This window comes from Pipra filicauda, unplaced genomic scaffold (genome assembly GCF_003945595.2).
Source record: "Pipra filicauda isolate LSUMZ 115617 unplaced genomic scaffold, ASM394559v2 scaffold651_size339498_pilon, whole genome shotgun sequence".
Lineage (NCBI taxonomy): Eukaryota > Metazoa > Chordata > Aves > Passeriformes > Pipridae > Pipra > Pipra filicauda.
Genome location: NW_024104811.1, coordinates 194761 through 215940, shown reverse-complemented (window position 1 = coordinate 215940; position 21180 = coordinate 194761). Strand labels below are relative to the sequence as shown.

The following is a 21180-nucleotide window of genomic DNA, read 5'->3' as shown; positions in this document are numbered from 1 at the left end:
ACCCACCAGCCCCTACACAGGGTTTGGGGAACAGCCCAGCACCCCACAGAGCCCAGCCCTGCGACAGGGGCCGACAGCAATTCCAGGATGGGCTATCAGCAATTCCAGGGATGGGCTGTCGCAAGTTCAGGGCCGACAGCACGGCTGATTGCTTTAGCAGGAGCAATCTGCTCCCAGCCCTTTGAACGCTCCGCCGTGGAGGCACAGCCACACCTCGGGCTCAAACAGAGCCTGCCAAGCAGAAGGGGGTGTTCCCTGATATTCCTCCCTCCGGAGATCTCCACCCTCCCCTCGCGGCCCTGCTCTGCCTCGGCCCTTCCACCCCAAGATCCAGGTGCTCCAGTGCTTCCCATGGGGGTGATCCCTGCAGAGGTGCCGGAGCCAGCTCCCCGTGGAATCAGGTACCCATGGGACAGGCCACCTGAGCTGGGGGAAACCCCAAGTGCTGTCATTAGTGACACCCAAGCGAGATCCGATGCAAATGCATCCCTGTTTCGTGCCTGGAATAACTCCACAACTCACCAGGAGGCTGCCGAGCCCATCCCGACTCCCAGAGCCACGACACAGCTCTGGGAATGTCTCCCTGATCCCCACGGCATGGCAAGACCCCCTCAGAGCCCTCCAGCCCTGCCACAGAGGCCAGGGCAGAAGCCCAGCCCAGCCCAGCGTGCCAGAATCTCTGCTCTGCAGTCCCCAGGGTGCCCAGGAGAAACTCAAGGAAAATCCACCCCGAATTCCCACAGATGACACCAATTCAGGCCACGTTCCCACTGATTCTCTCCCAAACACACATGTTCCTCCCCAGCCACCCCCCTTCCCAGCCCTGCAACCTGCCCACCTCTGGTCTACCAACCCCTCCTTTCCCTGCACCTTCTCCCCAAGCCCTTTGTCTCTCTGGCCACATTGTCCCCATCCACAAAGGGCACTCACAAAATTCCCTGCTCCAAAGAGTCCCCAGCTCATCTCACTTCCACGTGACATATACGGGCTCCCATTCCTTTCCCTCTGCCACTTCCAGCCCAGCAACTCCTCCTCTCCTGCTCCTCTGGACCTGCCCTGCTCCTTCCTCCCCCAGTGCCTCTGTCACTGCTCACTCCCCCTTCCCTCTCCCACAGAAATTCCACCTATTTTTCCCATCCTAGCATTCCCCTTTCAGAGCATTTTCCCAGTCCTGCTCTGCTCAGCCACCTCTGGAGCGCTCATCTCCAGGGCTTCCCTGCACTCATACAGGGGAGCTGCTCCTGTTTCCCTCATCTCCCTTTCTGGGGATTTCCTTTAATTCCCAGTTCCCTCCCTCGGGACGCGTGCAACTGCGACTGCTGCCACCTTCCACTTCTCCGAGCCTGCATCTCCTTTTCTTGGGTCAAGGCCCTGCAAAGTCTCCTTGATTTCCTCCTCTTCCTCCAGCCCCTTGTTCCTCGCTCCTCCTTCCATGCTTCCCACCCCGCTCTGCCCATCTGCTGCAGCCCCTCTCCAGCCTTTCCCGACGCAGCCCTGCTGCTCCGTGGCTCGGCCCTTCCGAGGCCTGAGACAGGACACAAGGGGGTGAGGGAACCCGTGTGCCCAGCTCCCAACCTTCCCTCCCTCGTGTCCCTGCGGCTCCTCGCTCTGCTCCTGCCTGGGAAGGAGGAAATACACCCGGGAATTAACCACACCACCGCCCGGGATGGGAGCCCACGGCACGGGGAGGGGAGAGTTCCCTCTCGGTTCCCGGCTCCCAAACCTGCGTCACCTGCCGGGATCCGCAGCTCCCGACCTGCCCCGATCCAACCGAGTTCCCATGGCGCAGGGCAAACACACAAACAATTCCTTCCACGTGAGGCAACTCCCAGAGACAGGGCAGATCCAGGGCTGCGCCGGAGACGGGATGTGCTTTACCTGTTCCCACTTTTGTTTTGATCGGCTGCGCCCGGGAGTTCCGCGGAGCCATTCCAGAGATCGCCGCGTGCTCAGCCCCGGCACCAGGAGATTCCCTCCTCCCTCTGCAGCTCCTTCTGCTCCCCCTGTCCTTGCACGACCAGCTCTCACCTACCGCTTGACGTTTAAGACTCCAAAATCCATCAGAGAGAGCGGAAACGTTCCCAAACCCGCCCCACCGCAGCCCCCCAGCACGAGACTCCCCTCTGGTCCCCGCCCTGTGTGCAAACAGGAGCCCCTGCCCCGTTTTGGGGACACTTCCCTGCTTTCAGTTCCAAAGGAGGACGCACAGCAACGTGCATTTGGACACCGGGGCTTCTGGTGGAACTGCTGCATCCTGCACACCCGCCTCTCTCCCACCCAGGTAGATGTACAGGGGTGTTAAGGAGGACAAACACGGAAAATGGACCAATATTCCACTGCAGACAGCCAGAAGGCTGGAATCACTCTGTGCTTATCTCCTGCCCGGGGCTTACACCGCTCCCATCCTCCTTCCCTGGCCCATCCCGCTGCTTTACGCGGGATTAGCCCCATTTGATGGGCAAGGCAGGAGGAAACAGGTCTCGTCCATCGGGGCCGTGTCCCACCGGGCCCCACGGTGAGCAAATACAGACCCAGGCTCCTGTCACTGTGCCAGAACACACCGGGCACAGTCGCAGGTGGGAGTGTCCCCAAACAGGCCCCTCACAGGGGAGTTCAGAGTCCCCCCTCAGACTCCCTTAATCACCCCCCTCTCCATCTCCAGCCGGGGCTCATGGCCTCGGGAACCAACGGGAATAAACGTCTGCTAGAGCAGCGCCTGGGCCCGAGGGAAGGAAGGTGATAACTGGATTAAGCCCAGGAAGAGGCTCCAAGATCAACTCTCCTTGCTCCGATCGAGACAAGGCCCTGGTGGCACTTCACGCCGCCCAAACCCACCCCCGTACAGAGAATCCTGCCTGCCGAGCGCCCAGACCCAGCTCTGTGCCGGGGCGGGAGCCGGCAGGTCCGGGGGAACCACTTCCCGGAGCCGCGGGGGACGCGGGGGCAGCCCATCCCCTCCCGAACCGGCGGCACGCCGCGGCCGGGAATCCGCGGGGCGGGGGATCTGGGGAACCGCGAGGAGAGGCCGGGCTGGAGCCGCGCCGGCTCACCCCAAAAACCCGCGGAGACGCGACCGCGCCGCCGGTGCGCGGAACGCGGCGGGGAAGGTGCTCCCGGGGGCACCGGGGACGGGCCCGGCTGCGGGGCAGCGAGCGCGTCCCCCGGCGGGTTCCCGGCCCCAGCCCCCGGCGGAGCACGGCCCGCTGCCGGCGGGGCAGGACGACGAGGAGGAAGCGGCGCTCCCGTGCAGAGGCACCGGCGGCCATCGGGGCAGGGTCGGCCGTGCGGAACGCGGCGGGGATTGAAGCCGCGGACGGGGACACCCGCGGACGGACGGAGTGAGGGGCCGGTACCCGCCCGGGAGGTGGGGGGGTGTCGCCGGGACACACCGGAGGCACGGCCCGAGCGGCGCGCGGGGGCGGCCGCCGCGGGAGGAGCGGCGGCGGGGCCGGGGAGGAGAGAGCGCGGCGGTGGCGGGGGCGGTGCGGGGGGTGCTCGCGGCCCACGTGACTCACCGGCGGGAGGCCGCGCGCGGCAGCTCCGGGCACGGTCGGCGGCGGCGGCGGCGGCGGCTCCGGGCGGGCGGGGCGGGGCCGACCCGAGCGCGCGTGCGCGCCGAGCGCGCCCGCCATTGGCCACCGCCCCGCCGCGCCCCGCCCCGGGAACGGAGGCGCGCATGCGCGCGCGGGGAGGGGCGGAGCAGCGGGACAGGGGCATGGCGGGCTCGGGGCCGCTACGCATGCGCGGGACGTACCACCGCGGGGAGGCGTGGGGGGACACGGACACGCGCACGGACCGGCGCACTGCGGGCGCGGGGAGCGCGGGGACCGTACCGCACGACCCCTGGGAACTCCCCCTGCCCTCCCGCTCCACCGACACTGACCGACAGCAAAGGGCTTCCAGATTTAATATCAAACCGTACAAAACAGTATAAAAGCAGAGGGTGGGTGCACTGCCAGGAGGAATTAGGGGGGCACACGCCCAGGAGGGGGGGCTCGCACCCGGCTGCCCCCCCTACTTGAGGTCCATGAAGCGGATGTCCATGATGAGCAGGAAGTTCTTGGGCAGGGGCCGCGGCGCCGGGGACAGCACGGTAAAGACCTGGCGCTCCAGGTCGACACCGGTGACCACGATGAAGCCGGCCACACTGGTCTCCGAGATGTTGTCATCGGGGCCGTCAGCCGTGCTGACGCTCAGCAGGTGGTGCACCATGTCCCGCCCCGGCGTCACCGGCACCAGCTTCAGCTGGTTGTCCTCCTGCGACATGCCCAGCGGCAGGCACGAGTCCGGGATGGTGGGCGCGCCCACCTTGTAGATCTTGACGTCGGAGAACTTGACGTCGAAGGCGTGCGGGTAGAAGCAGCCACGGAAGCCGTAGAAGTACTCGCGGATCCGCTCGTCCCGGCACTCCCGGCGGAAGTCCTTGGAGCGCTCCACCACGCCGCCGGACTTGGGCAGCAGCACGGTGCGCACGAAGTGCGGCAGGTCGCGCTTCAGCTCGTTGTACAGGCGCTCCTGGTCCAGCACCACCACCACGTCCACCTCGAAGGCGGAGGCGGCGTGGACCAGGGCCTGGTAGCCCGAGCTCTTGACCCAGCCGCAGGTGTTGATGACGCAGCCGCTGACAGAGGCGCGCCGGTTCACCTCACACCGCTGGTTGAACACGTCGGCCAGGCGGGACGTGATCTGCGGGCACAGCGGTCATGGGGGGGGTCACCCTGGTGGCACCCGTGTGTGTCCCCCCCATCCCACCCCAGGTCCTTCTGTACCCACTCAACGCCTTGATTCTGGGCAGTCACCCCAGGGAAAAATCATGGAATGTTAAGGGTTGGAAGGGACTTTAAGGATCATCCCATCCCGACCCCAACAGCTTCCACTAGCCCAGGTTGCTCCAAGCCCTGTCCAGCCTGGCCTCGGACACTTCCAGGGATGGGGCACAGCCACACCCTCCCCTGGGCAACTTCCAGTGTCTCACCACTCTCACGGGGAAGGATTTCTTCCCAATATCCAGCCCAAATTTCCCCTCTGTCAGTGTGAACCCGTTCCCCTTTGTCCTGTGACTCCAGTTCCTGGGGAAGAGTCCCTTCAGATACCGGGAGGTTGCTCTGGGGTCCCCACACAACCTCCTCCTCCCCAGCCTGAACAGCTGCCCCTCTCCCAGCCTGTCTGCACAGGGGAGGTCCTCCCGTTCCCTCATCAGCTTCACATCCTCCTCTGCACTTCCCTCCCCCCAGCTAGGGAGGAGTGACTGCACCAGGGCGGCAGAACCAGGCCTTGTCCCCAGGGCCAGGTCAGGGTTCTGTCCCCAGACAGCCCCCTCGGGCGCTCAGATGCCCCCAGCCTGGGGGCTCGGGGCAGGGAACAGCCCAGCCGTGGCCCCTCAGCCCCTCTCCCCTCCCCGGAGGGGCTCCTCCACGCCCGTCCCCCCGCCGCCCTCCCCGCATCCCGGGGCACAGGGATCGCAGGAGCTGCTCCCACAGCCCCTGGCGGGGGGGAGGATCTCCTCCGGCGCTCACCTTGTTGTAGAGCTTGATGTTGGTGCCGGGCGTGGTGGAGCCGAAGTGGTAGACGAGGGGGGCCTGGAGGGAGAAGCCCTCCTCCACGTCGGCGGGGCGCTCGATGTACAGCGCGCCCATGGTGCCGGGGATGGACACCGAGCCCTGCCCCACGTCCAGCTCCACGAACGTGGGCCGCCGGCCCAGGCGCACGGCGTAGTTGAGCAGCAGGCGGCACACGGTGGTCTTGCCCACGTCGGTGGGTCCCACCACCATCACGCGGGGGCCGCGCTCGTCGTCGCGCTCGGCCTGGCGCCGCATCTGCTCCAGCGCCGTGTGCGTGTTCAGGTACAGCAGCATCGGCGTGTCCCGCGACACGTAGGCCACCTCGGTGCGGCCGCTGAGCTGCACGGTGCAGCCGTGCCACGTGAACACGGCCACCTTGGCGCCCGCGTCGAACGTGAACTTCTTGTTGCGGGTGAGCTCGGTGCCGAACACCTCGGCCATGCCGGTCAGCAGCTCCAGCTGCACCGTCTGCGCCGCCTCCACCTCGAAGCGCAGCTCCGTCTCCCGCTCCAGCTCGAACTTGGCCACCTGCTTCTTCTCCTCGCCGCCGTCGTCCGCCATGACACCGCCCCGGGGCTCCCGGTACCGGCGCCCGCCGCCGTCGCGCCGGAAGTGGCGTCAGAGCGACGCGACGGCGGGAGCGCTGAGCTTCGCGTCACGTGGCGCTCCCTAATCACGTGGGGCGCTCGGGTCACGTGGGCGGGGAGCCGTGGTTCGTTTGCATCTCATCTGCATATCGTTTGCGTTTCGTACGCGCATACGTGTGCCTGTCTGCATCCCGCCCTCTCATTTGCATCTCATTGCAGTCCCTGTGTCCCCCCCACCTCCCCCGATCCCTCGGGTTGGCTCCCGGGATCGTTCGCATGTCGTTTGCATGGGATTTACTCGCAGTCCCGCCCCCCCCTTCGCCTCGCCTGATTTACATCTCATTTTCGTGCCCCCAGGGGGCGACCGAGCGGGGGGGGGGGGGGGGGGGAGTCACGGGGGACGTGAGGGGACACGAGGGACACGGGGGGGACACGGAGGACACGGGAGGACCGGGAGACAAGGGGGGACATGGGGGACACGGGGAACACAGGGGGGCACAGGGGACACGCAGGGACACAGGGGGACAAGGCAGAACACGGGGACACGGCGGGTCACGGGGACAGGGGGGGAACAGTGGGACATGGAGGACATGATGGACGCAGGGGACATGGGGGACGTAGGGACACGGGGGGGACTGGGAGGACAAGGCAGAACATGGGGACACAAGGACATAGGGACAGGGGAGACGTAGGGGGACACGGGGACGTGGTGGGACATGGAAGACATGATGGACACGGGGCACACGGGAAAATGAGGGACACAGGGGACATAGAGACACGAGGGGACTGGGAGATGTAGGGGGACACGAGGGGGGACATGGAGGACACTATGGACACGGGAGACATGGGGAAATGGGGGCCATGGGGGGACCGGGAGATGCCGAGGTACGCGGGGTCCGCAGGGACATGGGGGACACGGAGGACAAGGCAGAACACGGGGGGACCGGGGGGTGCCGGCGGCCGCAGCGCATCCTCGGCGGCCGCGCTGACGTCGGAGGGGCGGGCGGTGACGTCACGGCCGCGGTGGCGGGCGGTGACGTCACGGCCGCGGGATGAGTCACGGTGCCGCGATGCGGCCCCCGGGCACGCAGGGCCCCCCCCGCGCCCGCCCCGGGGACAGCGGCGACAGCGGCAGCGGGGACAGCGGCGGGCGGTGAGCGGCCCCGGCCCCCGGGAACGCACGGAACCCGGTACCCCCCTCGGGGCCCCCATCGTGCCCTCCCCCGAGACCCCCAAAGCCCCGCCGAGCCCCCCGTCGTGCGCCCCAGCGTTCCTGAGATTGCCCCCCCCACGGCGGTACCCCCGTCCTGCTGCCCCGCCACCCCAAATATGCCCCTACCCGGCACCCCGTCTCCTCCCGGAGACCGCCGTCATACCCCCCCGGGACCCACAATCTACCCGCTAGGGCCCCGATCATCATCCCTCGGGACCCCCATCATCGCTCCTCGGGATCCCCAATTCCCCTCCTCGGGACCCCCACCATTCCTCCTCGGGACCCCCACCATTCCTCATCAGGACCCCGAATTCTCCCCCTGCCGGTACCCTCAGTTCTCCCCCTCATGTCCCCCCATCATCCCCCCTGGGGACTCCCAATGTCTCCTCCTCGGGACCCCCAGTCTCCCCCACCGGGACCCCTAATCTTTTCCCCCCAGAATCCCCAATCTCCCCCTCCCCCCGGGACTCCCACTCCCCAGGGACTCCCAGGCGTTTCGAGAAGGGACCCCAAACCCCGCTTGGGACCCCCCCCCCGCTATCCTTCCCCTGTCCCTCGGGCCTCCCTCTCCCCCCCTTTCCCGGTGCCCCCCGGGGTGCTGCCCCCTCACTCCTGCTACAAGCCGCCCGGTCTCAGCCTGGGCGATCGGGGATCGGGATCCAGCAGTCCCGCCGTCCCCCCCCCCCTCCGCCTCACCACCCCCTTTTCCCCCTCCGCAGGCCGCCCCCCACCTTTCCCGCCTCCTTCTGCCGGGGGGGCCCGGCGGAGCCCCCCGAGCGCGGCCGGGCGGGACGGCGGCTCTGGGCGCGCTGCTGCGCTGCTTCCCCTGCGAGCGGCTGTGCGGGGGCTGCGCGGTGCCCCCCGGGGCGCTGCCCCCGGCCATGCCGCCCCCGCCCCGCCGCCGCCTGCCCCCCGCCGCCCGCCTGCCCCCCCGCACCTTCCGCAGTTACCTGCCGCGCTCCCACCGCACCTACAGCTGCGTGCACTGCCGGGCGCACCTGGCCCGCCACGAGGAGCTCATCTCCAAGGTGCCACCGCCGGGGTGGGGACTGTCCCCCCGCGGGACACCCTGCAGTGTCCCCCGGGGGGGGGGCAGAACAGCGGGTGTCACCCTCACCGTGTCACCCTCACCGTGTCCCCGGGGTGCTGAGCCTCTCCCCAAGGTGGCGCTGGGACAGCCAGTGCCCCCCATGGTGTCCCCGGGGGGGTGTTGGGACAGCGAGTGTCACCCCATGGTGTCCCCAGGGGGGTGCTGGGACAGCGAGTGTCACCCCCACTGCGTCCCCGGGGTGTTGAGCCTCTCCCCAAGGTGGCACTGGGACAGCCACCGCCCCCCCCCCCATGGTGCCCCTGGCATGGCAGGTGTCCCCGTCTGGTGTCCCCAGGACATTCCCACGGCGGCCAGCATTGCCCCAGGGCAGGAAGCCTCACCCCACACGGTGCCCTGGGGGTGGCAGGTGTCCCCCGTGGCGCTCCCGTGGAGGTGACCGTCTCCCCCTCAGTGTCCCCAGGGGGACAGGTGTCCCCCCGCTGTGTCCCCGGGGCTGGCAGGGTGGCAATGCAGCAGGGTGGGGGCACGCGGGGGGCGCAGGCGACGTAGAGGGAGGGGGGCCGAGGGAAGTGAGGGGCTGACCAGTGACTCTGGCCGTGTCCCCCCAGTCCTTCCAGGGCAGCCATGGCCGTGCCTACCTGTTCAACTCCGTGTGAGTACTGGCGGACCCCGGGGACGGTGGCGGGGCAGGGGGGGGTCCCCGGGGGGCCCTGGGCTGGCTGCCGTGCCCGTGGGACACCCCGCTCTCGGCGCAGGGTGAACGTGGGCTGTGGCCCGGCTGAGCAGCGCCTGCTGCTGACGGGGCTGCACTCGGTGGCCGACATCTTCTGCCAGAGCTGCAAGACCACGCTGGGCTGGAAATACGTGAGTGCCCCTGCGCTGGCACCGCCATCCCCTGCGGGCACCGCCCGGGATCTCCAACCCCTGCCCCGGACACCCCTGGGCACTCCAAACACACCCTGTGGGTGCTGCCCCAGACACCCCAAACCCCTTTTCTGGGTAGCCCAAATGGGCACCCCCTGGCCACCCCAAACCTTCGCTGCGGACACCCCCGAGCCCTGGGGGAAGGCAGCACCCCGGGTACCCCCGTCGGGGTGCGGGGGGCTGACACCACCCCCCCCCGCCCCTCCCGCAGGAACAGGCTTTCGAGAGCAGCCAGAAGTACAAGGAAGGGAAGTTCATCATCGAGATGTCACACATGGTGAAGGAGAACGGCTGGGACTGACGCGGGGATACGGCTGGGACTGGGGGGCACGTGGGGGCACGTTGTGGGGCTGGCGCTGGGTGAACCCCTCCTTTGCACCTTCCCCGTGCCCCCCCCCCCCCCCCCGGTCGCAGTGCCCGTCCCCAGCAGCGAGGGCTGCGGGGCTTTTCTAGGGCAATAAAGGCTTTTTTTTTTTTAGGAAGGCGCTGGGTGTCACCTGCCCCCGGTGCTGCCACCACCCCTGGCTCACCCTGGGGTGACACCGGGCACACAGCCGGGGACCCGCGGGCACACTGGCACAGGGTGGGGGTCCCTGAGAGCCCCGGTGTGCCCTCCCCCGCTCTCCCTCCCCACGCACAGGAGCAGTGAGGGGCTCGGAATCTTTATTGGGACCCCGAGCTGGTGGGGAAACTGAGGCGCGGGAGGAGCAGGGACCCTCTGGTAACCTGGGGAACTGGGGCGGGGGAAGGGTGGGGAGATGGACGGGGAAAGCGGGGAGATGGGGGGAGGGGGGAAAGAGGGAGGGAGAACTGGAGGGAGAGAGGGAGGAAGCAGGGAGGGAGGGAGGGAAAGGAGAGGGAAGGATGGAGCTGGACGGTGGTTGGACGGGCGGAGGGAGGAAGGGAGGGGTGGAAGGAGGGACAAGGGATGGAGAGAGGGAGAGAGGAAAGGGGTAAGGGAGAGAGAGAGGGAGGGACGGAGGGAGAGGAGAAGGCAGGGATGGAGGGAGGAGGGCGAGGAGGAGGCGGGAGGGAAGGACGGAGGGCTGAGAGGAGGGAGGGCGGGGACGGGAGGGGCAGGGTCAGGGCCGGGGGTCGCTGAGGCGGCCCATGAAGACGGGCACCTCGCCGGCGTCGTGCCAGAGGACGAAGAGGAAGGGGCGCAGCGCCTCCAGCACCAGCGCCGAGCGCGCCACCGAGGTGGCCATGGCAGCCGCCGCCTCCACGCCGGCCTCGTCCAGCGCCAGCACCGCCCGGTGCCGCGCCTCGTCCACCGCGGCCGGGCCCTCCGCCAGCCCGCACAGCTCCGCGTCCAGGAACAGCCCGAAGTCTGCGGCACACGGGCTCACGGTCACCCCCGCGGGACACGGCGGCGAGGGGACACCGGAGATGGGAGGGGACACCGGAGATGGGAGGGGACACCGGAGGCAGGCACCCGGGGGCACAAGGGACACGGAGAAACCCGGGGGTCAGGGACACAGGGGTGCGGGGAGATCGGGACGCTGAGGATGGAGGAGACCCCAGAGGCACACCGGGGACGCCAGGGAGAACGGGGATATTTGGGCCACTGGGGACCCGAGATAATATGGGGGATAATATAGGGGTGCTGGGGGCATCAGGGCACAGCAGGGCACTGGGGACATGGGGGACACCAGGGGCACGGGGGGACCCAGGGGAAACCAAAGGTACATTGGGGACACTGGGGACAGTGGGGACAGTGGGGACAGTGGGGACAGTGGGGAAAGGGACCTGCAGGGGAGGAGCCCGTGACATCCTGCAGGGAGCAATGTCACCCTCAGCCCACCCAGCCCTCGTGGTGAGGTGTCCTTACCCATGTCGTGGACCAGGGGCACCACGTCCAGGGCGAGGTCGAGGTGCATCCGGGGCAGGGCCAGCGCGGTGGCCCGAGGGGGCGTCTGGGCCGCCCGCCGCAGCAGGGCCAGGAAGGTGGGGGGGTCCAGTGACCGCTCCAGGGTCTCCAGCGCCCCCAGGGGCCCCCGCGGCAGCAGCACCACCAGGCTCAGCCCCTCGCTCAGCTCCAGCCTCCCCACCTGCGGGACGGACCCCTGACTCAGGGCCACCACCGGGGACCCCACAGACCGGCACCCCCCAGTGCCACCAGTGAGGTCCCAGCCTGGCATTCCCCCAGCCTCGGGGGAGTGAGGTCACGGCTGGTGCTTCTTTCAGTGCCAGGGCACTGACATCAGCCTGGCATCCTCCCTGAGTGCCACAGGAGTGATGTCACAGCCTGGCATCCCTCCCTAGAGCCGCTGGAGTGACATCATGCCGTTACCCACCCCTAGCAGTGACCCACTAGCCCCCCAGGCCGGGCAGTGCCCCCACAGCCCTCCCAGTGCCCAGCAGTGACCCCCTAGACCCCCACCCCTGTCCCAGCAGGGGTACCTGGACCTGCAGGCGGGAGTCGGTGAACGAGGCCACCGGGTACTTGGTGCTGGTCATGGTGGGCACCTCGACTGGGGGGCGCCCGGGGCGCAGGAAGGGCAGCGGCACCGTCTTCTCGGGGTCCAGGGGCGTGCGCCAGGCGGCTGCGGGGACACGGCACCGGGGCTGAGGGGCGGGGGACACCGGGGGGACTGCGCGGGGCGGCCTCGGCCGCGCGCCCGATCCCCGGTGCGTCCCGGGTGGGCGCGGGCCGGCGCGGCGGTGGGGCCGTACCGCGAAGGTGGACGGCGCCGAGCAGCAGCAGGCGGGGCTGCGGGGGCAGCGCGGGCAGCAGGGCGGGCAGCAGCCCCTCGCTGGCCTCCCGCACCCAGGCGTTGATGCTCTGCAGGTCCAGGCTCTCGTTGCCGCTCAGGGCGCGCGGGCGGGCGCCGTAGAAGCGCAGGGAGTCGTTGAGGAAGCGGGGCCGGAGGCGCAGCTCTGCGTGGCAGGCACGGTCGGTGTCAACCCTGCGCCCACCCGGCGGCAGCGCCCCGCCGGCACCCGGCGCCCGCCTCACCTGGGTGGTGGAAGATCTGGGCGGCCGAGAAGAGGCCGGGCGAGCCGGCCAGCTGCTGCAGGGCGCCGTGCACGCAGCCCAGCCCCGGCGGGTACGCCAGGAGGGCGCCCAGCCGCTCGCGGGTCTCGCCGCGGGCGCCTGCGGGCACAGGGGAAGCTGGGTGAGGTGCCCCGGGTGGGACAGCCCCGGGGGACACAGGCGGTGCCCACGGCAGTGCCGGTGCTCGCGGGCGGCCCCTCACCCAGCAGCAGGTGCGAGAGCCCCGTGGCGACGTTGATGGGGGAGAAGAGCAGGTTGGCGTCGGGCCGGGCGGCCTCGGCCATGTGCTGGTAGAAGCGGAGGGCGAAGGTGCCCAGCGCCTCGGCCACGGCCGCCCGCTGCTCCCCCGTGGGCTCCCCGCAGGCCTCGGCCGGCTCCTCGTCCCCGGGGCACGGCGGGGTGGTGGTGCCTGGGGGTCCCTGAGTGGTGCCAGGCGTGGGCACAGCCGTGGTCCCGTAGGCTGTGCTTCCTGGCTCCTCAGAGGCTCCCTCAGGTTCTGTGGGCCCAGGGGCGTCTGTGGCCCCGTGAGGGGCATCCCAGCCAGGCAGCCCCTCGGGGTGGGCATGGGGGGTGGGTATAGGCAGGACAGGTGCCCCCACGTCCTGCGGGGGGGCCGTGGCAGGATGGGGGGGCACTGGCGGTGTCGGGGGCTGTGTGAGCAGCTTCGCTCCGCTGGGAGAGGCCTCCAGAGTGGGCACCTGGGTATAGGGACCTGGGTGAGGGGGGCACGGTGCACCCGGGTGGGCAGCTTAGATGAGGGGAGACAGAGGGGCACTGGGCACAGGGAGCCTGTGTTCCTGGGGCACACTTACCGGGCTGACAGTGGCCACGGCTGTGGCCACCAGCCACGCCAGGGGCAGCCAGAGTGTCATGGTGGGCATCCTGGTGGGAGGGCACAGGTCAAGGGCAGGACAGGCACCCTGCACCCCCACCCCGGCACCTGCATCCCCACTCCCTGCACCGCCTGTATCCCCACCCCGTGCGCCCCCATCCACCCCGGGGTGCCCCCATTCTGCCCCCCCGGGGGTCGGGAGGAGGCAGCACCCCGGGCCCACCTGGGTGCCCGGCGGGTCGGTCCCTGCGTGTCCAGCGGGCTCCGGGGGATCTGGCCGGCTCCGGCCCTGCCTGGTTAAAGATTAAGGAGGTTCCCGTAAATCAGCCGGGTGTGCGAGGGCAGCCGGGGTGGGACGGGCGGGGCGGTTCTGGGGGCAGCCGAGGAGGCGGGATGCGGCCCCGCGTCCCGCTCTGCCCCCGTCAGGCACCCGCTGGACGGTGCGGGGCGGCGCTCCTGTCACCCACCGCCACCGGGAGCCCCGGGTGGCGGGTGTTCCCGGCCGTCCCAGACCCGTCTGCTCGTCCCGGGGGTGCGGCCGGAGAATCTCGTCCCGCCCGCCCCGGGGCGTGATCCCGCGGAGCCCGTCCCCGTGGCACCGGGCACCGATCACCATGGCCGTGAGGATCACCAAGGTGGGGTCCGGGGGAACCGGGACCGGGGGGGGGGGGGTCTTTGTGTCCGCACCGGAGCGGGCGGTGCGGGGGTCCCGGTCCCGGGATGTGGGAGAAGCGGTGCTGGAGTGTCAGTGCCGGTGCGGGAGAAGCGGTTCTGGGGGTGTCAGTGCCGGTGCGGGGGTCCCGGTGCCGGGGTGCGGGAGAAGCAGTGCTGGGGGTGTCAGTGCCAGTGCGGGAGAAGCGGTGCTGGGGGGTGTCAGTGCCGGTGCGGGGGTCCCGGTACCGGGGTGCGGGAGAGGCGGTGCTGGGGGTCCCGGTGCCGGTGCGAGCGTCCCGGTGCCGGGGTGCAGGAGAGGCGGTGCTGGGGGTTGTCAGTGCCGGTGCGGGGGTCCCGGTGCCGGGGTGCGGGGGAGGCAGTACCGGCGTGGAAGGTTTTCGGTGCCGGGGGTGCCAAACCCTCCCTGCGCACTCCGGTTTCGTTTCCCCGGCGGGGACCGTTCCGCGTCAGGGCGTGGTCTGTAGTGGCCGCACCCAAGAGGCGCGTCCATGAAGGAGACCCCCCCCGCCCATAAGGGCGTATTCCAAGGAAACCACCGCCCACAAAGGCGTGGTCCATGGGGAATCCCCGCCCATCGAGCTGTGTCCCACGTGCTGCCCCGCCCAGGACGAGCCTGCGGAGGGGTGTTTTGGGGTGCAGCCCCGTCCCTGGAGGCGTGTCCCGGACGGCCCCAGCCACCCCTCGCCCTTCCCGCAGGAGCTGGAGGAGGTGCGGGGCTGGGAGGGAGCCCGAGACGTGCGGCCGCTGGACCGGAACGTGCGGCGCTGGGAAGGGCTCCTGCTGCCCGTGCGTGACGAGGGGCACGGGGGGCTGTGGGGGAGTCCTGGGCAGCGAGGGGCTGGGGGGGGGTGTGTGGGGTCCCCTGGGCGTGGGGGGCATGGGGGAACTACGGGGGCACAGGGGCCCTGGAGAGGAGATGGGCCCATGAGGGCATGGGGGGTGTTGGGGGTAACCCTTGGGACCCGGGGGCGTGGGGTGTCTCCTGGGGACACTGAGTGAGGGTCCCTATCAGGGCAGAATTGGGGAGGGTCCCTCTGGGGGCACTACTGGGGGACAGCCTGGGGCCCTGGGCTGGGGACACTGGGGGGAGGTTCCCCTCCTGAGGGGCTGCCGGGGGGTGGGTGGTGGTGTTTCTCCACGGGAGGCACTGGGTATATCAGGGTTGGACAGGGATCCCCCCGACAGATGATGCTGTGGCTTGAGGGGCTGAGGTGCCCCCCCTACCCCGGCAGAACACCCCCCCGTACAACGTGGGTGCCTTCCGCTTCGAGCTGACCTTCTCCCCGCGGCACCCGCTGGAGCCCCCCCGTGCCACCCTCCGCACCCCCATCTACCATCCCGGCGTGGACCCCGAGGGTCGCGTCTGCCAGCTCCTCACCACCCACGAGCACTGGGCACCCACCACCCGCGCCATCCAAGGTGGGCACCGAGGGGACGGGGGGCGCAGCACTGCGGGTGCCCCCCTGACTTCCCCCCCCCCGTTCCCGCAGTGCTGCAGGACCTGCTGCAGCTGCTGGACAGCCCCGACCCCCAGCGGGTGCTGCGGCTGGACCTGGCCCGGGAGCTGCAGGAGCACCCCGAGGAGTTCCGGCGCCGGGCACAGGAACACACCCGGCTCCACGCCGAGCCGCGCCCCGACCCCCCCGGCCCCTGAGCCCCCCACCCGGGGGCACCTCGGCTGCCCCTCTCCTTCCCTATGCCAGCCAGGGCTGGCCCTGGCATCACCCCTGCCTCGGCGCTGGACCTTGGGCATCGGGGGCCCCTCTGGCACCGTGAAGGGGGTCCTGCCCCCCCCACAAGAGCTGGCCCCCCACAAGAGCTGCCCCCCCGTACATAAGGCAATAAATTTGCTCCAGCACCTGCTCTGGCTCCGTGATACCTCAGGGGGAGGGTGGGAGCCTCCGGGAGGTGCTGCCCCCCGTGTGCCAGCCCTGGGGGGAATGTCACCCTGCCGGTGGCAGAGCCAGGGCTGTGCCCCCACAGACACTCAGTGCCAGCACCCCCGTGCCCACATCCCCCCCTCCAGATATGAGGCCACCACTGCCTGGCACCGTGGCCTTTAGTGCTGGGGGACAAGGCAGAGGACAAGGTTGGGGGTGGCACGGGTGGGGGGACCCCCTCAGCGCTTCTTGGTCTTCACGAGCCCCTTGGCCACCAGGCAGCGGTACAGCTCCTGCACGTACGTGTACACACACTTGGCGTCGGGCACCGGCAGCCGCACCATGTCCTCCACCTCCAGCAGCGGGGCACAGCCCGCCCGCTCCCTGCAGGGAGGGACACGCCCGTCACCGGGGCCGGGAAGGGTCCGGGAAGGGCCGGAGGGGACCCGGGGAGGGCCGGGGCTGCGCTCACGCACTCGGCGGTGGCGAAGGCCAGGGCGAAGTTGTGCCGGCGGGCGTCGGGCTCGAGGGCACCGAAGTCGAAGGCGTCGGGGAAGAAGCTGTGCAGGAGCGCACAGAAGGCCAGGCCGCTGCCCCAGCTCCCGGAGAAGTTCTGCACGTCCACGTTCTGCGCGGGCGGGGGGTCAGGCCGCCCCCCCGGGTCCTCCCCAGCCACCCCCTCCGCCACCCCCTGCCCGCGCTCACCGGGTACCCGCGGGTGCGGGCGCGGCACCACTCCAGCAGCATCGTCTTGACCGTGGCGGCCCCGCCCGACCGCCGCAGGTGCGGGGCCGGCCCCGTGGCGGCGCTGGGGGGACCCGGGACGTGGGACCCTCATACCCCCCTGCCCCCCGTAGGAAGCCCCCAGACCCCATTGCCCCAGGACCCTGGGCCCCCAACACGCCATTGCCCCATGGACCCCCCATGGCCACATTGCCCCTCTGTCCCACATCCACCCCGCTCTATGCACCCCCCATTCCCTTCCTACCCTCCATTTCCACATGCCCCTTCAATACCCACACTGTCCCACAGACCCCCACATCCCCCATGAACCCACTGTGCCATTGCCCTGAGCCCCCCAATACCCTCCCTGTCCCATGCCCCCCCCACTGTCCCCCAATACCCCCACTGTCCCATCCCCCCCCTCCATTGTCCCCCAATTCCCCCCCTACCTTCCATCGCCCTGTGGTCGGTCCCCAAATACCACCACTGCTCCATGCACCCACCCACCCCACTGTCCCACAGCTCCCCGTTCCCCCCTACCCTCCAGTCCCCCAATGCCCCCCCATTTTCCCATGTCCCCCCCGCACCCCCCGTGGGGCCAGGCCCTCCTCACCCTCCAAACTTTTCCAGGATGGCACTGCGTCCATACGCCCGGGACCCCACACGTGGCCTCCCCCCGGCCCCTTCCAGCCTCGGTCTCTGCCCCGCCGAACCAGGGGGTGCCCGGCCCCGCGGCCCCCCCGCTGGAGCACCCCTGTGGGCACACGGGGGACCCGCGGGTGGGCTGAGGCACCACGGCGGCTGCCACTCACGGGGGGGTACAGCCCTGAGCGTGGGGCTGTGGGGTGCCACCCGTGGGGGGGGGTATTGGGGTGCCACCCGTGGGGACACTCACCTCTTACCACCCTCTGTGCCATCGGTGGTGCCAGCTGCAAGGAGAGAGGAGGGGTCAGAGGGGTGGGAGGAGGCACCTAAATGCTGGGGCATCCCTGGGGCTCAAGGTCCTTCCCCATGGGGAGGGGACATGGGGTTCCTGCAGAGGACCCTATGGGGGTGAAGGACACTGTGCGGGACAGAGGCGACCCCAGGGCACTCAGGTGCCATTGCCTGCACGGCTCTTACCTGTGGGGGATGTGGGGGATGCTGGGGACGTGGGGGATGTGGGGGACACAGGGGAGGTGGGGGAGGTGGGGCTGGTGGCCCCCTCTGGGGACGAGCACGGGGGAAACTCAGGCCACAGCTCCTCGTCCTCGTCCTGATGCCAAGTGGGCTCCTGTGGGCACAGCAGGGGTGGCAGTGCCAGCGCGGGCACTGTCACTTACACAATGTCCCTGGCACTGTCACCCTGCTCCTGACACTGTCACCCCGCCCCTGACACTGTCACCCCGCCCCGGTGAAGTCACCCCTGTCCCCATCCCTACCGCACCTGCCCTCCCCTGGCTGTGTCCCTCCCCCTCATCGTGCCCCCCTGCCTCACCTGCCGGCCCCGGGTGCTGCCCGCTGCTGCCGGCACCGGTTCGCCCCCGGCACCCCCTTCGGTGCCCACCCCGGTGTCCCCGGCTGTCCCTGCCCCGGCATCGCCCTCGCCATCCCCGGTCTCCCCGGCATCGCCTCTGGCACCCCTGGGTGCTTCTGCCCCGGCATCCCCGGCAGCCTCTCCCCCCGCGCACCCCTCTGAGCCCCCCGTGTCCGTCCCGTCCCCCTCCGTGTCTCCCCCCTCGCCCTCCGCTCCGCGGGGTTCCCCCGCACCCTGCGGGGCCGTCGCCTCCCCGCTGCCCGCCGCCGGCCCCGCGGGGGGGTCAGGAGGGGTGTCCGGGGTGGGACTACCGCGGGTGGGGGTGCCAGGGGTCGAGGTGTCCGGGGAGGGGGTGCCGGGGGTAGGGGTGCCCGAGGTGGAGGTTTTCGAAGTGGGGGTGTCCGAAGTGGGGGTGTCCGAGGCGCGGGAGTCCGAGGCAGGGGTGTCGGGGGTGGGGGTGCCCGGGGTGGGGGTTTTCGAAGTGGGGGTGTCCGAGGCGGGGGTGCCCGGGGTGGGGGTGCCTGGGGGGGGTGTTTTCGAAGTGGGGGCGTCCGAGGTGGGGGGGTCCGATGTGGGGGTGTCGGCGTCTCCCATGGCCTCCATGCTGCTGCGGTCACTGCTGCAGGGGGACAGGGTTGTCACTGGGGTGCCCCCCGATGACCCCCCCAGCTTGCCCGTGCCCCCCGGCCCCGTTAACCCCCACCCTGCCCCTGTCCTCATGCCCCCCTCCAGCCCCGGCACACCCATTCCCCCATCTTGGGCACCCCATTTGCCCCCATCTAGACTCCCCCATGACTCATCCCGACACCCCAGTACTGCAGCCCGGCCCCCCCACTCCTCCTCCAGCCCCCCATGCCCTAAACCAACCCTTGCACTCCCCTCCTGCCCCACTACTCATTCCCCCCATGCCCCATGTCAGCACCGCCGTACCCCTTCCTGCCCACTGTACCCCCATTACGTCTGGGGCCCCCATTCCCCCTCCCGACCCCCCCACATCCCTCTCCCGACACCACGTGTCCCACTCTCGACGCCCCTATAACCTCACCCGACTCCTCCATGCCCCCTCCAGACACCCCCCCAGCTTCTCCCCATCCCCAGTGTCTCCGTGACCACACGTACCCCCTCCCGGCCCCCCATTTCCCACCGCCGGCCCCCCTACAAAACCCTTCCGGTCTCTCTTGCCCCCTCCCCGGTGCCCCCCGGCCCGTACCCTCCCGGCCGCTCCCCGCTCCACCCCCCGCCCCGCGTACCCCCCGTTCCCCCCGGAGCGCCCCGGAGCCCCTCTCCCCGTACCCTCCGGACCGTTCCCGCTCCGCCGTCCCCGCCGCGCCCCGACCCCCCCGCCCGGGGCTATTTTTACCCGGCCGGGGGCAGGTGCCGCCTTCACTCACCGCCCACCCGCGGGGCACGCGTGGGGTCAGGCCGGACACAGGGGCGCGGTTGGGGAGGGGGGGACGCGCCGACACGCCCACCCGGACAGCGGCGACGACCCCAAAGGAGCCCACGGGGTGACACGTGGGGCCCGCGCCGTGGGGGCCCGGGGGGACGCAGGGGACACCCCGGGCAGGGACAGGGAGAGTTGAGCGCGACAGGCACACGGGGGAGGTGGGAGGACACAGGCACGCGGGGGAACACGGCGGGACGCGGGGCTCACGGGCGACACGGAGGGACATGGAGGGACGAGGAGGGACACGGAGGGACGTGGAGGACACGGGGAACGCCGGGGGCAAAGGCTCCAGGGGGGACATGGGGCACACGGGGACAGCCCGGGCAGGGCGGCGGGACACGGTAGGGACCCAGAGCGGGGGACACGAGGCGGGGAACACCGAGGGTCGCAAAGCCCGCGGCGACCCCCAGACTGCCCCGGGGACGGTCCCGGCGCTGGCCACGCCCCCTCGGCTTGGCCACGCCCTCTCCGGCCTGTCCACGCCCCAGCGGGGCAAAGGCCGGGCAGAGCGCGCGCCTTTCCCTCCCACCGCCCCGGTCGCCGGCGTGGCCCCGCCCTCCCCCCGCGATGCCCAATCAGCGCTCGGGACGCACGGCCGGTCCCGCTTTCCCCGGTCTCTATTGGCCGGGACCGGCGGCGGGGCGGGGCCGCCGCGCGGGTGGGCGGAAGCGCGGCGCCCACGTGGTTCCTGCAGGGACCGGGCGGAACCGGGGGTCGGACGGGACCGAACCGAGCGGGGCCGGGCCGAGCGACACCGGGATCGGGATCGGGATCGGGGCCGATCCGGGCCGGTGCCGGCCGCCATGGACCCGCTGCGGGCACAGCAGCTGGCGGCCGAGCTGGAGGTTGAGATGATGGCCGACATGTACAACCGGTGCGGCCCGCCGCGGGGGGCGTTGGGGTGCTGCGGGTACTGGGGGGTGCCCATGGCTGGGGGGACACTGGGGGGTGCCAGAGCCACTGGGAGACCCTGAGGTGCTGGGGATGGAGGGGAGTGCGCGGGGTCCTAGAGGCCACCTGCGAAATGGGGGGGCATCGGAGGTACCCGAGGATGGGGCATATTGGGGGGTCCTAGGGGTGCTGGGGGTGGCTATGACAGGGAATGTTGTGGTGCGGGGGATCTTGGGGAGATGCGGACGCCGGTGTCCCGGGGCGGTGATTGCGGGGTGCAGGGTCTGGGGGTTCCGGGGATGGCGATCACAGGGGCTACAGGAGGTGTTGGGGTGCAGGACTGGGGTCCTGGGATGGTGCGGGGTGAGGCTGCTGGCGATGGCCGTGGCGAGGGTACAGGGGGTGTTGGGGTGGGGGGGGTCCCGGGCGTGGCGGTGGCGGGGCACAGGGGGCGCTGGGATGCGGGGCCGGGTCCCGCGGGGCTCAGACGCGGTGTGGTCCGTGCAGGATGACCCAGGCGTGCCACCGCAAGTGCGTCCCGCCTCTGTACAAGGAGTCGGAGCTGTCCAAGGGGGAGTGCGTGTGCCTGGACCGGTGCGTGGCCAAGTACCTGGAGGTGCACGAGCGGATGGGCAAGAAGCTGACGGAGCTGTCGCTGCAGGACGAGGAGCTGCTCAAGCGGATGCAGCAGGGCAGTGGCAGCGCCTGAGCCCCCCGACCTGCACCCCAATAAACCGGGAGCGCTGGGCCCCCTCGCCCCCCAAACCCACCCCGTGGCCGTGTGTTGGGGTATGCGGTGCCCGTGGCTGCTGCTGGGAGCCCCCCTTGCTGTCCCCAGCTGCCACGTGCCGTGTCCTTGTGGGGGGCACCCCTGGGTGCCCC

General features: G+C 70.5%; 5 protein-coding genes across 6 annotated transcripts; 3 read left to right on the top strand and 2 right to left on the bottom strand.

Annotated features, from left to right (window-relative positions):
• Nucleotides 1-3890: 3890 nt before the first annotated feature.
• Nucleotides 3891-6524, bottom strand: CLP1 (cleavage factor polyribonucleotide kinase subunit 1). The gene is made up of 2 exons (XM_027718019.2): nt 5517-6524; nt 3891-4686 (listed from the first exon to the last, which is right to left on the bottom strand). The coding sequence occupies exons 1-2, from the start codon at nt 6120-6122 to the stop codon at nt 4015-4017; spliced, it is 1278 nt and encodes a 425-aa protein (XP_027573820.1). The 5' UTR covers nt 6123-6524; the 3' UTR covers nt 3891-4014.
• A 661-nt stretch (nt 6525-7185) lies between these two features.
• Nucleotides 7186-9814, top strand: YPEL4 (yippee like 4). Of its 2 annotated transcripts, none has more exons than XM_027718031.2 (5): nt 7186-7301; nt 8081-8389; nt 9021-9064; nt 9168-9276; nt 9548-9814. In XM_027718031.2, exons 2-5 carry the CDS (start codon nt 8243-8245, stop codon nt 9635-9637), a joined length of 390 nt encoding a protein of 129 aa, XP_027573832.1. In that variant the 5' UTR covers nt 7186-7301; nt 8081-8242; the 3' UTR covers nt 9638-9814. The 2 variants fall into 2 exon arrangements, with proteins under 2 accessions (XP_027573832.1, XP_027573831.1); XM_027718030.2 differs by having other exon boundaries at nt 7186-7338.
• A 544-nt stretch (nt 9815-10358) lies between these two features.
• Nucleotides 10359-13620, bottom strand: SERPING1 (serpin family G member 1). Its single transcript, XM_027718012.2, has 8 exons — nt 13390-13620; nt 13147-13216; nt 12537-13032; nt 12296-12433; nt 12013-12216; nt 11740-11882; nt 11168-11387; nt 10359-10666 (listed from the first exon to the last, which is right to left on the bottom strand). The coding sequence occupies exons 2-8, from the start codon at nt 13213-13215 to the stop codon at nt 10419-10421; spliced, it is 1518 nt and encodes a 505-aa protein (XP_027573813.1). The 5' UTR covers nt 13216; nt 13390-13620; the 3' UTR covers nt 10359-10418.
• Nucleotides 12296-15703, top strand: LOC113986369 (ubiquitin-conjugating enzyme E2 L5-like). Its single transcript, XM_027718027.2, has 4 exons — nt 12296-13801; nt 14538-14627; nt 15074-15260; nt 15332-15703. Exons 1-4 carry the CDS (start codon nt 13781-13783, stop codon nt 15493-15495), a joined length of 462 nt encoding a protein of 153 aa, XP_027573828.1. The 5' UTR covers nt 12296-13780; the 3' UTR covers nt 15496-15703.
• A 4405-nt stretch (nt 15704-20108) lies between these two features.
• On the top strand, nt 20109-21067 carry TIMM10 (translocase of inner mitochondrial membrane 10). Its single transcript, XM_027718032.2, has 2 exons — nt 20109-20281; nt 20806-21067. The coding sequence occupies exons 1-2, from the start codon at nt 20211-20213 to the stop codon at nt 21005-21007; spliced, it is 273 nt and encodes a 90-aa protein (XP_027573833.1). The 5' UTR covers nt 20109-20210; the 3' UTR covers nt 21008-21067.
• The last annotated feature ends 113 nt before the right edge of the window (nt 21068-21180 follow it).

Excerpts from the sequence above, each read along its gene's own strand:
- CLP1 (XM_027718019.2), bottom strand. The coding sequence starts at position 6,122 with ATGGCGGACGACGGCGGCGAGGAGAAGAAGCAGGTGGCCAAGTTCGAG. Across the intron at positions 4,687-5,516 it reads ACATCAAGCTCTACAACAAG|ATCACGTCCCGCCTGGCCGA; the intron begins GTGAGCGCCGGA and ends CTGTGCCCGCAG.
- YPEL4 (XM_027718031.2), top strand. The coding sequence starts at position 8,243 with ATGCCGCCCCCGCCCCGCCGCCGCCTGCCCCCCGCCGCCCGCCTGCCC. Across the intron at positions 8,390-9,020 it reads ACGAGGAGCTCATCTCCAAG|TCCTTCCAGGGCAGCCATGG; the intron begins GTGCCACCGCCG and ends GTGTCCCCCCAG. Across the intron at positions 9,065-9,167 it reads GCCTACCTGTTCAACTCCGT|GGTGAACGTGGGCTGTGGCC; the intron begins GTGAGTACTGGC and ends CTCTCGGCGCAG.
- SERPING1 (XM_027718012.2), bottom strand. The coding sequence starts at position 13,215 with ATGCCCACCATGACACTCTGGCTGCCCCTGGCGTGGCTGGTGGCCACA. Across the intron at positions 13,033-13,146 it reads CCGTGGCCACTGTCAGCCCG|GTGCCCACTCTGGAGGCCTC; the intron begins GTAAGTGTGCCC and ends CCCTATACCCAG. Across the intron at positions 12,217-12,295 it reads CCAGATCTTCCACCACCCAG|AGCTGCGCCTCCGGCCCCGC; the intron begins GTGAGGCGGGCG and ends CCTGCCACGCAG.
- LOC113986369 (XM_027718027.2), top strand. The coding sequence starts at position 13,781 with ATGGCCGTGAGGATCACCAAG. Across the intron at positions 14,628-15,073 it reads GGGAAGGGCTCCTGCTGCCC|AACACCCCCCCGTACAACGT; the intron begins GTGCGTGACGAG and ends CTACCCCGGCAG. Across the intron at positions 15,261-15,331 it reads CACCACCCGCGCCATCCAAG|TGCTGCAGGACCTGCTGCAG; the intron begins GTGGGCACCGAG and ends CCGTTCCCGCAG.
- TIMM10 (XM_027718032.2), top strand. The coding sequence starts at position 20,211 with ATGGACCCGCTGCGGGCACAGCAGCTGGCGGCCGAGCTGGAGGTTGAG. Across the intron at positions 20,282-20,805 it reads ATGGCCGACATGTACAACCG|GATGACCCAGGCGTGCCACC; the intron begins GTGCGGCCCGCC and ends TGGTCCGTGCAG.